At 47.5% G+C, this 18,266-nt stretch overlaps 1 protein-coding gene across 1 annotated transcript; it reads right to left on the bottom strand.

Annotated features, from left to right (window-relative positions):
• Window positions 1–1,526: 1,526 nt before the first annotated feature.
• L2HGDH (L-2-hydroxyglutarate dehydrogenase) lies at window positions 1,527–18,255 on the bottom strand. Its single transcript, XM_059850693.1, has 10 exons — window positions 18,159–18,255; window positions 16,047–16,162; window positions 13,979–14,130; window positions 12,072–12,203; window positions 11,340–11,502; window positions 10,775–10,809; window positions 8,416–8,583; window positions 6,262–6,419; window positions 5,212–5,343; window positions 1,527–4,471 (listed from the first exon to the last, which is right to left on the bottom strand). Exons 1-10 carry the CDS (start codon window positions 18,233–18,235, stop codon window positions 4,276–4,278), a joined length of 1,329 nt encoding a protein of 442 aa, XP_059706676.1. The 5' UTR covers window positions 18,236–18,255; the 3' UTR covers window positions 1,527–4,275.
• Window positions 18,256–18,266: the final 11 nt, after the last annotated feature.

Below are 18,266 nucleotides of genomic sequence, written 5' to 3'. Positions count from 1 at the left end.
AGCTCCTAAACTGGGGGAGAGCTCCTGAACAGCGGGGGGGATGATTCCTTAACTGCGGGATAATTCCTTACCGAGGGGAGATTTTTCCAGCCCGGGGAGATTTCCTAAACTAGGGGAGATTTCCTAACCAAGGGGATGTTTCCCTTGCCCGGGAAGGGAAACATCCCCTGTATTCTGTACTTAATATTCCTTACCTAGCGAATATTTCCTTACTGAGGGGATGTTTCTTTACCTAGGGGATATTTTCCCTGCCCAGGGGAGATTTCCTTATCTAGGGAATATTTCCATGCCAAGAGGAGATTCTCCTACCTGGAGGGTATTTCCCTGCCCAAATGATAATTCTCTACCTGGAGGATATTCCCCTGCCCAGATGATATTTCCCTGCCTGGAAGCAGTTTTTCTGAAGGCTCTTCCCCTCCCTACCTGCAGGCAGCTCCTCTCCCTCCCTGCATGCCATTTCCCTCCCTGCAGGCTGTGTTTTACCCTGCCTGGAGGATGTTCCTCTCCCCACCTGGAGGATGACTCTCCTTACCTGGAGGCCTCCTAGAGACCTGTGCCTCTTCCCATCCTTTCCTGAATTCTCTGCTGCTCCCTGTTTAGAAATTGTTTTCTTACCTGGAAGGAATTTCTCTCCTTGGAGGCTTTCCTTCTCCCTCCTTGGAGCCTGTTTCCCTACCTGTAGACTGTTCTCCCTGCCTCGAGGCAATTTTTCTCACAGCCTGGAGCCTGTTTTCCTCCCCAGCTGGAGAATATTCTTCTCCCAACCTCGAGGCAGTTTTCCTCCCTCTTTGGAGGATATTTTCCTACCTGCCACCAGTTTCTCTCCATACCTGGAAGGAGTTTCTCTCCCTTTTTGATGCAGTTTTCTCCCTGTTCCAGAGAACACCATTCCCTTCACCCACTCATCACCCAAATCCAGCTGAATTTTCCCTCCTGACAGCATAATATTCAAATCTCACACCTTATATTCCCTCCACTCCCCATTTTTAAGACTGGTCCACAGAGGGAATAGATAAATTAAACCAAAGGGTTTAATTATCCTTCCTGCCAGTAAAATTTTAAGATTTCCTGGAGGAGCCTGATGCTTCCAGAGGCAGAAACTGACTCGACCCTCCTGCCCCACCAGAGCAGCCTGGGAGCTTCCCAACAAAATATTTATTTCTGTATTTATATCTATTCTATCTATAGATCTAAGATACCTATTTCTGTATTTATATTCGATTTATTTCTATTTTACACTGGTTCCACAAACCCAAACTGTGAGCAAAAAGGAAAAGTAATGCTGGGATAATGGTGGCACAACCCACAGAAGCACAGTTCCTCCTCCTGCCAGAGCTCAGGGCTGACCTGGCAGGGTTGGGTGGGATATTGGGCAGGAATTCCCTGGAGTGTCCAAGGCCAGGCTGGCAGAGCTTGGAGCAGCCTGGGATGGTGGAAGGGCTGCAGTGGGATGGGATTTAAGGTCCTTTCCAGCCCAAAGCAGCCTGGGGTTCTATGATTCTGTAACACTTCTGGGGAACAAATGGTGTTTGTCCAAATATTTATTGAGAGTTTCAGGAATTCTCATCCCACCTGTCCCAACAGGCCCAGGTCAGAGCAGTCCTGTCGAGTGAGGAAGAGCTGTGAGCTGTGAGGAGCACAGATAAGATAATTCAGGAAGACAAGTTTGGTCTTGTGGCCCCCCCTGAAGTATTACAGAGTGATATCCTGCCTAATACAGCTGAGAATTAACAAATTCCAGTGAAACTCTTCTCTGAGTCAGGAGAAATACACAGATTTTACAGCACTTCAAAAAACCCCACCACACTGTTTTAATCATAAAAGGCACATTTAAGAAATGATCAAAGTGAGGCTCATTTGGAAAATAAATTAATACATTTTCACACTTGTGAGCAGCAAGACTGATGCCTGAAACCCTGACATCATCATCTCTGAATTTATTTTTATAACAAAAGTGTAAATCTTTTATCTCTGAAAAGGCAGAATGCTACATCAGGGTTCATAATTTCAATTCCAAATAAACTTTACCCCCAAACAATCATCACCTGAGAGGAAAAAGCAGTGCACAGGGAAATGCTGACTCAGGACTCCCCCTGGTCCCTGTCTGCTTTGCATTTTAATGTTCTTTATTCTGTTAATACATGTCAGGGCCACACCCCGAGTGGGAGGAAGTGGCTTTTGCAATCCTTTTGTAGGATTTACTGTTGATAGGCAACACTTCTGGCAGGGAGGGAAGACAGGATTGTTCCACTGTGGGAAGTTTTACCCAGCCCTGTGGCACTGGAAGACTTGGAACAGCTGAATCTCTGCCTGAAGTGACCAAAACTTTGCTCTGAAAGGGTTGGTATTTGAATTTCCAGCAGTCAATTTGCTGGTAAAGCAGATTTTACCAGGGTAAAAAAAAAAAAAAAAAAAAAAAAGGAATAATAATAATTTTAAAAAAAGCAGATTAAGCCCTTTTTCCCCCTTGACAAGAGTGTCTCCAATCTATACAGTAAAATCAGCCTCACAGCTGCCCTCCTGTGCTAACCCACTCCCATCAGAGGAGCTCAGAAAAGAACTTTTAAAGGAAAAATTAATGTCCAATTTTCTGCTGCAAACTCCCCACAATTATCTGTGTTCCCCAGCAGCTGTTATTAAATCCTCAATACTTTGTCCCTGAGGCCACAAAATTCTGCTTTGCAGCAATTCTGCAGGACACTCCCAGATCCTGAGCTCAGCACCGAGTTCACTTCAGCTCTCCCTGCACACAGACTCCTCCAGGTGTGTCTCTGATAAAAACTGGGTATCCATGGAGCAAGGAGGAGTCTCCAGCCCTGGCTGAGCTCCCCTGGTGCTCAGGGAAAATGGGAAACCTTCCTGACTCATCCCTGCTCGGGCTCCAAGGGAAGCAACACCAGCCATGACTCAGGGCAGGTTTCTGGAGCTTCCCTCCCTTCAGATTTCCTGTTCCAAAGACCATTTTCCCTGGATTGCTCAAGTGGCTGGACAAAGATCAGCTCCTTTTGCATCATCAGCATTCAAAGGAAGAAACCCAAAGCCACTGATGGAAGTTTCTGATCAGCACTGACTTCCCAGCTGTAAATGAAATGAAAAGTGATTGTTTGTATCCATATTTTGATTTCTGCTCTATAAAAAATACAGACAGTGATCAGACAGAGTATCTGAATTGCAGATCTAAATTGACTTGGGTTTGGTAATCCTCTTTAAGCTTATTTTTCTGTGAAATGCTCTACATTCACGTGGAAGGCTCTGAATATTGTTCTCAATCTCTGACAAAGCCTTTAATTCCCCATCAGCAGGGCCCTTAAGCAGGGCTTATCCTCCTGTTCCATTACTTCCATGTCATCCAGAGGGCTGCACATCCAACTGCAATGGGATCACAGCCCACACAGAGCCCCCGTGCCCGGGGCTTTTCAGACCCCTCTGAGGAGGCAGCATTGTGAGCACAGCCATGGCAAATCCAGGTGGAAAATCCCAGCAGAGAGGGATCCCAGCCTGCTCTGCCCGTGCCTGCAGGTTGAAAATCCCAGCAGAGAGGGATCCCAGCCTGCTCTGCCCGTGCCTGCAGGTTGAAAATCCCAGCAGAGAGGGATCCCAGCCTGCTCTGCCCATGCCTGCAGGTTGAAAATCCCAGCAGAGAGGGATCCCAGCCTGCTCTGCCCGTGCCTGCAGGTTGAAAATCCCAGCAGAGAGGGATCCCAGCCTGCTCTGCCCGTGCCTGCAGGCTGAAAATCCCAGCAGAGAGGGATCCCAGCCTGCTCTGTCCGTGCCTGCAGGTTGAAAATCCCAGCAGAGAGGGATCCCAGCCTGCTCTGTCCATGCCTGCAGGTTGAAAATCCCAGCAGAGAGGGATCCCAGCCTGCTCTGCCCGTGCCTGCAGGTTGAAAATCCCAGCAGAGAGGGATCCCAGCCTGCTCTGCCCGTGCCTGCAGGTTGAAAATCCCAGCAGAGAGGGATCCCAGCCTGCTCTGCCCGTGCCTGCAGGTTGAAAATCCCAGCAGAGAGGGATCCCAGCCTGCTCTGCCCGTGCCTGCAGGTTGAAAATCCCAGCAGAGAGGGATCCCAGCCTGCTCTGCCCGTGCCTGCAGACCCTGCCATGGCCGCTCCTGCTCCGCCGGCCAAACCTTCCTCACCACGCCATGGGCACAGGACATTGCCAAGGCTGCCTGGGCACTGCCTGGTGGCTGTGTGTCCTTCAGGAGGAGAGCCAGGTGGCAGAGGGGCAGCAGGCAGGACTGCTGCTGGGATTGCTGCTGGGATTGCTGCCGGGGCTCAGAGCTGGAAGCGCCGCTGGGCCTCGTCGGCGATGGCGGCGGCGATGGCCAGGGAGGAGGTGGCGGCGGGGGAAGGAGCGTTCCTGACGTGCAGGATCCTGCTGCCCACGGCCCCCGAGCCCCCGTCAAACACAAAGTCATCCACCAGATTGCCCTCACTGTCCAGGGCCTGGGCTCTCACACCAGAGGGACCCCTGCAAAAGCAAGGAGGAACAGAAGGAAAATGTTGTTCTGAGTCGGGAAAGGAATTCCCGTGAGGAGGCGTCCAGGGAGGCAGTGAGGAGGGCAGGGAGTGGAGACAAAGCATTTCTTGGGGCAATTCTAACACTCAGGAGGCAGAGTGGGGGTATCTGACAGTCAAGGGATCTTGGAGGTGGCCAACCTGCAAACTTAAAGCCCATCCCATTCCACCCCTGCCATGGCAGGGACACCTCCCACTGTCCCAGGTTGCTCCAAGCCCTGTCCAGCCTGGCCTTGGGCACTGCCAGGGATCCAGGGGCAGCCCCAGCTGCTCTGGGCACCCTGTGCCAGGGCCTCCCCTCCCTCCCAGCCAGGAATTCCTTCCCAATATCCCATCCATCCCTGCCCTCTGTCAGTTTGAGGCCATTCCCCCTTGTCCTGCCCCTCCCTCTCCATCTTTCTGTGCGTTCTCCTCAAGTACTGCAAGGCCACAGTGAGGTCACCCCAAAGCTTCTCTTCTCCAGGGTGAACAATCCCAAAATTCTCAGCCTTTCCTCCCAGCAGAGCTGCTCCATCCCCCTGATCATCTTGGTGCCTCCTCTGGACTGAGGAGCTCCAGGTCCTCCCAGGACCTCCAAGCTGGAGGCAGCTCCAAGCTCCTGTATCACATTTTGGTGGAGGAAGGGATTAAACCCCTGCCACGTTTTCTGCTGCTCAAATAGGAGATTTCCCCAAGAGAAGAAGCTTATTTTACCTGAGAACATCACTGGTGGTGACCTCAGGGATGAACTTCTGCAGCTGCCTCACCTGGGCACTGAGGGAAAAGGCTCTGTACAGCTCCCCCAGGCCGTAGGACACGTTCCTCAGCACCAGCTTCCAGAGCCCACTGCAAGGGGAGAAACAACTGCACAGAGGGAAAACCTGCCTCAAAATGCACCAGCTGCAGCTGCTGGAGGAGGCAGCCAATGCAACTGCAGGGCACAAGTTCCCATTCCCAAAATCAGGAATCACAGCATGCCTTATGTTTGAGAAATACATGTTTGTCCTTCTCTGCTCCAACAAGCCTTGCTCACAGAGCTGTGGCACTGAATTAATTCTGAATTCCAGTCCTGGAGGTGTTCCAGGACTTAATGAGGTTGGAGCAACCTGGGAGGGACCCCTTCCACCATCCCAGGCTGCTCCAAGCCCTGTCCAGCCTGGCCTTGGGCACTGCCAGGGATCCAGGGGCAGCCCCAGCTGCTCTGGCCACCCTGTGCCAGGGCATCACCACCCTCCCAGCCAGGAATTCCCAGTTCCCAATCTCCCATCCATCCCTGCCCTCTGGCACTGGGAGCCATTCCCTGGCTCCTGTCCCTCCATCCCTTGTCCCCAGTCCCTCTCCAGCTCTCCTGGAGCCCCTTCAGGCCCTGCCAGGGGCTCTGAGCTCTCCCTGGAGCCTTCTCCTCTCCAGGGGAACATTCCCAGCTCTCTGTCCCAACCCTTCTCTCCTCCCAGCACCCTCTGCAGGTATTAAATGATGCTGTTTAAGTTGATTAAGTTATCACAGTGCAAACCAACCCTGGAATGGCTCCACCAGCACCTTCCAGGGAGCAGCCACACTCCCAGACTGGCTGAGACATGTCCTGGTAGAAAATTCAAGTATGACACCACACAAAGCCAAATGTCTTGGGGAACTCCACACTCATCAGCACAAGTGTCTTTAAACACACCAGAAACGTGGGAAAAGGGGGATTTGGGCAGGAAGTGGCTCCCATGGCTCACAGCTCAACAAGAGCAGCCAGCAGACACGAGCACAAGGCATTACCTGTAGGTCACAGCTTCTAAGAAGTCTCCAGGGCTGAAGTCCAGTGGTTTGTAGCCCTCTCTCTTGAAGGCCAGCACTGCATTAGGGCCAAGCCAGACACTGCCATCCATCCTGGGAGTGAAATGGAACCCCAGGAATGGGAAACGAGGGTTGGGAACCTGAAATGGGGCACAGCAGTGAGCAGAGCTCTCACCACCAGCAAATCTGCCACTTCATTTCCATCCACAGCAACAAAACTCTGAGTCACAGAACCTCAGAATTGGCTCTGAGCTGGTTTTGTTGCTTGTTAATTGTGCAGTTGTGGCATGTCATTAATTAAACCACTGGAGAACAGAGCAGGGCCAGGTAGAGCTGAATTTTAGGGAAAAGGAAAACAAATAACAGGGGAAAAAAAAGTCCACAAGATTTCTCAGGATATAAATCAACAACACCCTGATGTTACTCACCAGGAGCAATTACACTGCAATAAAAACCACAAAATATTAGAAAACCCTTACTGTGTGTACAAACCAGCCTGAACTTAGCAGGCCTGGTTAATGCTAATAATAATGCTAATAATAATAAATCTGCATGTTATTTTCTTGTTCCACTTCCTCCCTCCCATCCCAAGACAGGCTCCTGCATCATTCCCAGGTGAGATCAGACAAACAGCACTGCCCAGCACTCCAGTTTTCCCAAAGACCCCGTGTTTAGCAGGCAAAGCCAATCTCATATTCAGAAAATCAGTATTTAAATGGACAGAATGAGCTAAAATGCTGCCCTAGGAATTCTCTCCACTTGCTCTATAATTAATTTTCTGTCTGGGACTGCTGCTCTTCATCCCATTATTTGTCTATATTAGGTGGTAGAAAGGGAGAAAAGGGAACAACCTTTCTCCTATTTTTAATGACAAAACCAGCTAATTCAAAAATAAAGTTGAGAGGAGAATACCTAAATCTGAGTGTTGGATATTAGCACAAAAGATTAAACCCTTTATCAATAATTCATCACAGAATCCCAGAATCACTGAGGTTGGAAAAAACCTCCAGTGTCATCTGTGAATTTCCTGAGGGTTCAGTCAACCCCTTTGTCCAGATTATCAATAAAGAGATTAAACAGGACTCTTATAATTATTTAAATAATAAGTAATAATTTACTGTTGGCTCTCCCTGACTTCTGAATCCTGTCTATAGGACATCTAGAAATAATTTAAGAGTTTTCTGGATATGTGGCAATGTGATATTCCATCTTTTCTCTATTAAGTAAAAAAACCCCAAAACTAAAACCATGAACAAAACACCTGGCAATAACTTCCCACGTGGCACTTCCATGTTGTCCCAGCCTGCCAGGCAGGATGTGTTCTGGCACCATCTGTGTGGCAGCTGTCTCCTGTCCATTGGGCAGTTTTCCTCATCTCTCCCACACCCACTCCTCCCTCTGGGCAGACACCTGCTGATAAGAGGCCATGGAATGTCCCTGCATGGCTGATAAGAGCTACAGCATCCCATTGGGAGATGGGAGCCCAGGGGGAGGAGCCAAGCATTCCTACCCGGATAGAATCTGGAGATCCTGGAACACCAGCACGGCTTCTCCACTGGATTTCCCAGAGGAACAGCAGCTGCCTCTGCCCCTGGACCTTCAGAGGCAGACTGCACCCTTCTCCAGGATCCCTGCTCCAGCAGAACCAGCCCTGGCACTGCAGGAGGGCTGAGCCACAATTCCAGTGGGACTGCTGCCAGCCCCCTGACCCACAGGGTGTCAGGCTGTGCTCTGGCTCTGGCAGGGTTGGTTCAGTTCACTGCACTGTTTATTTTATCCTTTCATTTTCTTCCCTATTAAAGAACTGTTATTCCTGCTCCCATATTTGTTGCCTGAGAGCCCCTTAAATTAAAATTTATAGCAATGGGGAGGGGTGGGGAGGGTTCACATTCTCCATTTCAGGGGAGGCTCCTGCCTTCCTTAGCAGGCACCTGGCTTTCCAAACCCAGACACGTTTTCCTCAATTAACAAAAAAAATTTAACAAAAAAATTAACAAAATCCAACTGTCCTGTCCCAAACCAACCCAATCTCCATCCCTGTGTGTGCATCACTGCCTGACAGAAACAACCACGGAATTTTTCCTTTTCTCTGCATTTTGAGCAGCTCCTGTGGCAGACAAACCAGGGGGGACTCACTGGGTAAATGTTTCCTTTCACCAGGTAAGACTTTTCTGGTTTCAGCACCAGGTAATCCCCCCGGAACGGGACAATCCTGGGCTGGGGGCTGCAGCCACTGAGCTGGGCCAGGCGGTCGGAGTGCAGCCCTGCACAGGTCAGGATGTGCCCACAGGAGACCTCCTGCCCCTGGGGGAGCAAAAAACACCAATCACATTAAACAAATTAAATAAATAAAATTTATTTAGCTTATTAAAATAAAAAATCAAAATTCTATTTATTGGCTAAAAAAACCACCCAGAAAAACACACAGGCATTTATTTAAAGAAATAAAATGCATTTAACTTATATATAAAAAAAGTATTTAACTCTTTTAAAAAAATCAAATTCCTATTTATTTGCTAAAAAAACCACCCAGGAAAACCCACAGACATTTATTTAAAGAAATAAAATGTATTTAACATATATAAAAAAATGTATTTAACTTATAAAAAAAAAATTATTTAACTTATTAAAAAAAAAATCAAAATTCTATTTATTGGCTAAAAAAAACCCACCCAGGAAAACCCACAGGCATTTATTTAAAGAAATAAAATGTATTTAACTTATATTAAAAAAGTATTTAACTCATTAAAAAAATCAAAATTCTATTTATCTGCTAAAAAAAAACACCCAGAAAAACACACAGGCATTTATTTAAAAAAATAAAATGTATTTAACGTATATAAAAAAATGTATTTAACTTATATTTAACTTATAAAAAAAAAAAAATTTAACTTATTTAAAAAAAATCAAAATTCTATTTATTGGCTAAAAAAAACCCACCCAGGAAAACCCACAGGCATTTATTTAAAGAAATAAAATGTATTTAACTTATATAAAAAAATGTATTTAACTTATAAAAAAAATAATTTATTTAACTTATTAAAAAAAAATCAAAATTCTATTTATCTGCTAAAAAACCACCCAGAAAAACACACAGGCATTTATTTAAAAAAATAAAATATATTTAACTTATTAAAAAAACCAAAACACACCAAATTCTATTGATCTGCTAAAACAAACACCCAGAAAACCCCTACAGGCATTTATTTAAATAAATAAAATTTATTTAACTTGTATTAAAAAATGTATTTAACTTATTTAAAAAAAACCAACAAAACACATCAAATTTCTTTTTATCTGCTAAAGCACACACCCAGAACAACCCCACAGGCATTTTGTTAAATAAATAAAATGTATTTAACTTATTAAAAAAAATATTTAACTTATTAAAAGAAATCCAAACACATCAAAATTCCATTTATCTGCTAAAAAAAACACCCAGAAAAACTTTACAGGCATTTATTTAAATAAATAAAATTTATTTAACTTCTATTAAAAATGTATTTAACTTATTAAAAAAATTATTTAACTTATTTTAAAAAAAGACAAAACACATCAAAATTCTATTTATCTGCTAAAAAACCACCCAGAAAAACCCCACAGGCATTTATTTAAATAAAATTGAATTTATTCAACTTATTTTTAAAAAATTAACTTATTTCAATAAGTGAAATAAAGATGTTGATTGATTTGACCCCAGCTACACAAATTGAGAGCACACAGGTGTGCAGAGCTGCTAAATATTAAACACCTTTGCCATCTAAAGAAATAAATAGCTCAAAATCAAAAACTATTTATTTAGCTTAGTATCTGCTTTTAAATTTTTTTTTTTCAAAAAATATTTGCATGAAAAAAATACCAGTATTTGGTGGAAAAAATTTAAACAGATTTTGGGAGCTAATTTTTAATGAAAGAGCAAAAAACAGGTGAAAAAAGCAGCAGAACTAAATGAAAAAGCAACCAGAGGGGCTGGGAAGTTGTTTTTGTTGCAGATATCCCCTCCTGAAGGAGAAGGGCTCAAAGCACAGTCCTGACCTGCAGGAACAGCAGCTGCCACTGCTCCACTGAAGCAGTTCTGATGATAAAATGAGAATAAAATGATGCTAAAAGCCTCCTTATCATTTTATGGATGCCAGAGCCCAAAAGTAAACATGAAAATTGGTGTTTGTCACCAAATGAACGAGTCATAAAGGAGTTGTTGGAAGCACAAGCATCAGATTGTGCAAATAAAGCAGATAAGGGGTGTGAAATGTCAGGCTGCAGAAAGTTAGAGTTTAATATTTTACAGCATCATCATCATCATTATTATTTATTTATTTGAACCCCTCATTGCTAAGAACTGATTGCAGTTGTTTTACCAAATTGGTCATGTTGCTGAACAGCAGATCTTAAATCTATTTTTTTTTTAAATTATTAATTCACAAGAAAAAAAAAAATCTGAAGAAATGGAGAAGCAGCTTCCTGGAAGGAATGAGAACTTCTTTTTCAGCCTTACCTTTTTGCTTCTAACAATGACTGGGTATTTCAGCCCTGAAATGGAGTTAGGCAAGAGAGGGAATTATTAGAACAAGCAACAGAGAACTGACAGAACAAGCAGCTTGTCAGCAGGAAGGAATTTTCCTCTGGAATACCTTCCAAGCTATGTAAGAACTGCTCTGGTCATAATGAATGTTGTTGGACATGACTGTATTTATTGATTAATAGGGGTTTTTATTCTTCCCTCTGTGTGCCAGCACAGATCCAACCTGCCTGCAGGATAAGGAAAATCACTACCACAAGAATAAACAGGCAAGATTCAGATAAATCTGATTTTAAGAGGAGAGAAGAACTCTATTTCTCCATTTTACTCTCACTTTCTTCCATCAGTTTTAAATGGCTCAGCTGAAGGGTGACCTGCAAAAAAACCCCACATGAGTTTGCTGAATACTCTCACTAAAGTAATTTTGCCTTTTTTCTCATCCCTAGGAGACAGAAAAAGTCAGAAATGTCATTTCAGTTACAACAATGGTGTTTTGAACAAAACCTTTGTGGTAAACAGAGGGGGAAAAACGCAGCCTTACCATCTTGACTTCCTGCAGAACTTTCTTTGGCCATCTCCATGTCTGTGACTTCAAAATCAGTCAGGATTGTCCCACCTGCTTCCTGGAAGTCCCTGGCATAGGACTGGGCCACTTGTTTGTAATCCACAATGCCAGTGTAGGGAGAATCCAGGGCCATCAGTCCCTGCCAGGGTTTGGGACACAGAGGAAGGTTGGAATATTTCATCTGGAATATTGCACTGCCATGAGCAGGGAGTGCTGCTCTCTCCCCATCTGCTCAGCTGGATCTGGAACACTCAAAGGATGTTTCAGGGAGCAGATCCAAAATGTTCACAGGGAAAATGAAAAGATTGAAAAAGATTCTTTTCCAGAAAATTTCTGTCTGTACCTACAACCACTCCAGAGCAAGCTGCCACAGGAAACAGCTCAGGGAATCCACATCCACCTTTTCCTTTCAAGCCAAGACAGACTAATCAATAACAAATCCGTGTTCCACAAAGCCCACACATTCCTCCTGCTGTGAAAATAAACAGGCTGAGAAGTGCTGCATGACAACCTCACCAACTGCACTGAAATGGGCTTGATCCAAATCCACTCTTGTGGATGGGAAGGAATTTCCAGGCTCTTCTGAACTTGAACCTCAAGGCCAGGAAAGTATTTGTGTTAAATTAAAAGATGTTTTCACCTGAGAAACAGCTCTTAAAATTAGAATTAGAAGCTCTTACAAGAGTTAGAAGTATGGCAACCCCTTACCCTGCAGAAGGGCTCCTTCTCCTGGATTTCCTTGGCTCCAATGAGTTTCAGCCCTGGGACATTGTTCTGCAGCCCCCTCTCATACAGAGCTTTGAGCCTTGGAATTTCATCCTGTTCCACAGCCACAATCAGCTTTGGGAGAGGAACAAAAGGCACAGCAGTGAGCAAAACAGAGCCAGGGCAGGTTTGGCATCAAGCACAGGCAGCAGGGAACGAGTGAACAATGACTCCAGAGGGTGAAGAATGGTTGGTGCCATGAATTGCACAGAATTGTGTGGCTGAGGAAGCACTAATATATCACAGAAAATTAAAAAATAAATGCTAAACTGTAGTTTGAGTTACAATCCATTGACAATATTTGCCAGAAGCAGCCTGAGACTACAAGTCTGCATGTGAGAGAAGAGAATTGGACTTTGAAGAACCACTGGGATGCTTTAAAAAGGAAAACTGAACTCAACCCAAGATGTACAAACCTCCAAGAGCCTCAAAAAGAGAGTGAGGACATGTTCTGACACGGCCTGAGTGGAATTGTCCCAGTTTCATTTAACCAAGGAGTCTGTTCACAGCTATCTCAGGAGATAAATCCAGACAGAATTACCTGTGCCAGCTTTGCACAGAGCAGGATCCTCCCAGGCCAGCTCAGCTCTGGCACCTCCCAGTGTGAAGCTCTCCAAGCCTGGGGCTGCTCTAGGGAACATTGGTGAAGTTTCACCATTATCCTCCCTGGGATGAACTGCCAGGAGAGTGTCATGGAATGATGGAATTGTTGAAGTTGGAAAAGCTCTCTCGGAGTCCAGCTGATCCCTCAGCACTGCCAAGGCCACCACTGGCCCGTGTCCCCAAGTGCCACATCCACAGGGATTTTAAATCCCTCTAGAGATGGGGACTCCACCACTGCCCTGGGCAGCTGTGCCAGGGCTGGACAACCCTTTGAGGAAGGAATTTCCCCAACACCAAATCTAAAGCTTCACAGTGTAACTTGAGGCCGTTCCCTCTCCTCCTGTCCCTGTTCCCTGGAGCACAGCCCGACCCCCCGGCTGTCCCCTCCTGGCAGGAGCTGTGCAGAGCCACAAGGGCCCCCTGAGCCTCCTTTGCTCCAGGCTGAGCCCCTTCCCAGCTCCCTCAGCCTCTCCTGGTGCTCCAGACCCTTCCCCAGCTCCATTCCCTTCCCTGGACACCCTCCAGCCCCTCCTGTGGCTTTGCTGTGAGGAGCCCAGAGCTGTCCCCAGCACTGGAGGTGGCCCAGCAGTGCCAGCACAGGGGACAGGCACTGCCCTGCTGTTGGTACAAAATACACAAATCCAGCTGAGCCCTTCAGGCCAGGAGCAGGCTGTCCCCTCAGGTGTGCTGCTGCACAGACCCACAGTGCCACCCTGTGCCCAGCGTGGCAGCAGAGGCAGCACGGACCAGACACAGCTCCAAGAAAAACCATGGGATTCAAATGTATCCCTCGGGGCCAGAACCTTGGGGTCAGGACAGAGAGTCCTGAGGAAACAGCAGCCCAGAGCCCAGTGAGAGGTGGAAAACCTGAACTGAGTGTTAGGAACAACTGGGAAATGGACACAGAACTCGGATCCACTGAGCCTGACCAGAGCTGGCATGCTCTGCCCAGCCCTGGTTCTCACCTTGCACCAAAGACAAAGATACATCACATTAAAAATGGCTCAGAGCATGAAGCCAGGGCGGGGAGATCATGAAAAACCTTCTCTCAACCTGAGACTCGTCAGCAGGAAGGGATGATTTGGGGGCAGGAGGGGATTATGGACATTATCCACATTTCTGTATTAAATTATCTGCAACTTGGAGAGTGTGGAGAAAACCCACAACCAGGCCTGTGCCACATGTGCCACCACACATCACACATCAGTTCCCAAGGGTAAAGCAGGGAATGCCAGGAATTCCTGTACCTTCCCACACTGCTTGTAGGGAATCCCCTTCTGCTCACAGTATTTGTAGCACAGGGCTGCCCCCTGCACACACAGCTTGGCCTTCAGGGAGCCAGGGGTGTAGTAAATCCCACTGTGGATCACACCACTGTTGTGTCCACTCTGGTGATGGGCTAAAGAGAAAGAAAAACACATTGTTAGAACTCAGTTGTTCCCACTTAATCACTTCTGCTGTCAGACACATGAGTTCACTGAGGTCCTGGATCAGCACTTTAAGGGATGATCCAGTGAGAGAACTGCACAATTAATTCCTCCCCTGGCCTGAAAAGGTATGAGAAGCACTGACACAGCCAGCCCTGGTTAAAGAGAATCCATCACAGCCTGCATTGTGTTGGACCAACAGGGAAAAAACCCCTAAACCAACAAATGGTTCCTTCAAGAACAAACCAATCAATCAAAACAGGCTGAAATTAAATTTTAAAACCCAATTTTTACAATGAAATGCATCTCCTAGGGCCTCATCCAACATACTATCTGTCCAATCCACAATTCCTCTGGACATGCTAGCAGGCCTGGGAGGATTTTTGAGTATTTGTGAACTGGATTAGGTTGCTATCTCCTCTTTGTAAATGGATAAAATAGAGGTGAAAAATACCACAAACGTTTTTTACTGAGGTAATTTGGTCAGGTTCTTCCCCCTCTTTGAAGTGTGGACGCCCAAAGGTCATTCCTGCTTGGCACTCACACAGCTGTGTGTCTTGGGGATAAAAAGTCATTTTGTATCATTCATGGAACACCTCAAGAGCAATTTATAACCAGGCTGATGGAGCTATTTCAGACAAGAGTTTGGGCTCACAGGTCCTGTTTAGAGTTAATCACTGATGTCTGTCCCTTGGGATTCTCCCAGCTCCATGGAGGACCTGCCTGTGCCCTCCCACAAGCTGCACTATTCCTTATCCTGGTTATTCCCCCTCCTTGTCCTCTCTCCTGCCATGCTGCTGCAGCCCCAGCAGTCCCACTGCAGCTTGCACAGGAGTTTTTAACTTAAAATTCCCAATCTGCAGTCCCAGCAGAGAAGCACAGACTGATGGATGACAACCCTGCTGAAGGAGAAGGGTGGAAGAAATCCCTGTTAGGGGAGACTCTTGGCACTGACATGCAGTCTCCAGCTGCACCAAGGGAAATTCAGGTTGGATATCAGGAAAATGATTTTCACTGAAAGAGTGACAAAGTTCTGGAATGTTCTGCCCAGGGAGGTGGTACAGTCCCCATTCCTGGGTGTGTTTAACAAAGCCTGGATGTGGCACTGGGGGCCAGGGGTGAGCTGAGCTGTTGGGCTGGGCTGGACTTGATGACCTTGAAGGTCTCTTCTAACCCAGTGATTCTGGGAATTCCGTGAGAGTCATCACAGAATCCCAGGATGGTTTGGGATGGAAGGGACTTTAGAGATCACTTCTAAAGAGATCACCTTGTCCCACCCCCTGCCATGCTCAGGGACACCTTCCACTATCCCAGGCTGCTCCAAGCCCTGTCCAGCCTGGCCTGGAAATGGGAAATCCATCACCCACTTCAACAACAAAGGCAGCTGCTCTCCCACAGCTACTGCTCCCCACACACAGATATCCATGGGGTGCTGAGGTTCGGGCAGTGTGTCCTTGGCACAGCCTCCCCTGGGTCTCTGTCCCACTCTGTACCCTGTGGAATTTGCAGGCAACCCCAACAAGGGAAGAGATGAGAATCCTGACTCCATGTTTCAGAAGGCTGATTTATTATTATCTATATTATAGTCAAAGAAAATGATATATTAAAACTATACTAAAAGAAAGGGAAAGGAGACATCAGAAGGCTGGCAAGGAATAGAAAGGAAAGGAATGATAAAATCTTGTGTCTGACCAGAGAGTCTGAGCCAGCTGGACTGGGATTGGCCATTAATTAAAAACAACCAGATGAGACCAATCACAGATGCACCTGTGGCATTCCACAGCAGCAGGTAATCCTTGTTTACATTTCATTTCTGAGGCCTCTCGGATTCTCAGGAGAAAAGATCCTAACCAAAGGATTTTTCAGAACACATGTCCGTGACACGTACCTGGCTCCTGCTCCTTCTCCAGCACGGCCAAGGCCAGCGAGGGGTGGCGCTGGAGGAGCTCCCGGGCCGCGGCCAGACCCACGATCCCCGCGCCCACCACGGCCACGTCGAACGAGCTGAGGGACGGACACACGGACACGGCATCAGCACAGCCCGGGGATGGGGACAGGGACACACGGACACGGCATCAGCACAGCCCGGGGATGGGGACAGGGACACACGGACACGGCATCAGCACAGCCCGGGGATGGGGACAGGGACACACGGACACGGCATCAGCACAGCCCGGGGATGGGGACAGGGACACACGGACACGGCATCAGCACGGCCCGGGATGGGGACAGGACAGACGGACACGGCATCAGCACAGCCCGGGGATGGGGACAGGACAGACGGACACGGCATCAGCACAGCCCGGGGATGGGGACAGGACAGACGGACACGGCATCAACACGGCCCGGGGATGGGGACAGGGACACACGGACACGGCATCAGCACAGCCCGGGGATGGGGACAGGGACAGACGGACACGGCATCAGCACAGCCCGGGGATGGGGACAGGACAGACGGACACGGCATCAGCACAGCTCGGGGATGGGGACAGGACACACGGACACGGCATCAGCACGGCCCGGGGATGGGGACAGGACAGACGGACACGGCATCAGCACGGCCCGGGGATGGGGACAGGGACAGACGGACACGGCATCAGCACGGCCCGGGGATGGGGACAGGACACACGGACACGGCATCAGCACGGCCCGGGATGGGGACAGGGACACACGGACACGGCATCAGCACAGCCCGGGGATGGGGACAGGACAGACGGACACGGCATCAGCACAGCCCGGGGATGGGGACAGGACAGACGGACACGGCATCAGCACGGCCCGGGGATGGGGACAGGACAGACGGACACGGCATCAGCACAGCCCGGGATGGGGACAGGGACAAGGCATGATGTGAAAAATGCATATTTTATGATTGACTTTTTGCAAATATTGCAATGAATATTATGTGTGTTGTGTTAGAAAGTGATGCTGTGTTAATTCTCTTAAGTAGTGTGGTAAATATAGTTTTAAGTTATAACAAAATGTTAAAATAGAAACTGTGCTATGCAAGATTTTTTTTTTTAAAGAAAGGACTTGCACTGAGATAGCAGCCACAGGACACCTGAATCTTTCAGAGAAAGAGAATTTATTGCTCCATTAGCAGAAGAAACGAACTTCTTCCTGCCTCCTCAGCCAGGATGACACCGTCAGGATAAGGAGGAAGAAGCTGACACTGCCCAGACAGAATCCTGTGTTTCAGTGGAATTGATGCATCATGGATGAGGTGTAGGAATATGCAACAGGTTGTTGTTTCTAAGGGTCAATCCTCTGTTAACGTGGGGCCTTTTTTGGGCTTGTGCTGCCCAGAAAAGGTACCTGGACATCCCTAACTCTTTGTTGCTGTTGTCTTATATTGTCCTAATCCCAATTGTCCAAATTATTATTACTCTAATTATATTATTATTTTTATAACTATTTTATTCCTATTAAACTTTTACCATTTTAAAAACAAGTGATGGGCGTTTTTTCACCAATAGGGATAAGGGAAAAGGGTGGGGATAGGGGAAGGGGATGTCAGGAATAGAGGGGAAAGGGAACAGGGGAAAGGATAGGGAAAGGGGATATTAAGGAAGAAGATCTAAGGAATAAAGGGGATATAGGGGAAAGGCAAACGGGATAGAGGAAAGGGGATGGGGTGGTTAATAATGTAAAGGGGGAAAGGATAGGGATGGCAGACAAAGGATATAGGGCAAGTGCCTATAGAGAATATAGGGGATATAGGAGAGAGGAAAAGGGGATAGAGAAAGGGGATATAACAAACACAGGATACAGGGATAGGGGATAGGGGAAGGAAGAAAGGGTAGGGGAAAATGATACGGAGAGGGATAGAGCAAGTGGTTGAGCAGAGGTAAGAAGAGAGGGGAAGGGGTGAGGGGAAAGTGAAAATTACAGGGATAGGGGACAAGGATAAAGTGAAGGTCAGGCACTAGGACAGGGGAAGAGACAGGGCTGGGGAAGGTGCAGGTGTGCGGCCGGCCCGCCCGCTGCCCCCCGGCCTCACCTGCGCCGCCGGCTCTGGAGCCGCCACAGCGCCGCGGCCCCGCCCGGGCCCGCGCGGCCCCTCAGCGCCGCCGCCATCTTGGGGGCGGAGAGAGCGCCGGCCCCGCGC

The sequence above is a fragment of the Haemorhous mexicanus genome, chromosome 6 (genome assembly GCF_027477595.1).
Source record: "Haemorhous mexicanus isolate bHaeMex1 chromosome 6, bHaeMex1.pri, whole genome shotgun sequence".
NCBI classification, from domain to species: domain Eukaryota; kingdom Metazoa; phylum Chordata; class Aves; order Passeriformes; family Fringillidae; genus Haemorhous; species Haemorhous mexicanus.
Note: the sequence above shows the minus strand (reverse complement) of the source record. Positions and strands in the feature narration are given on the sequence as shown.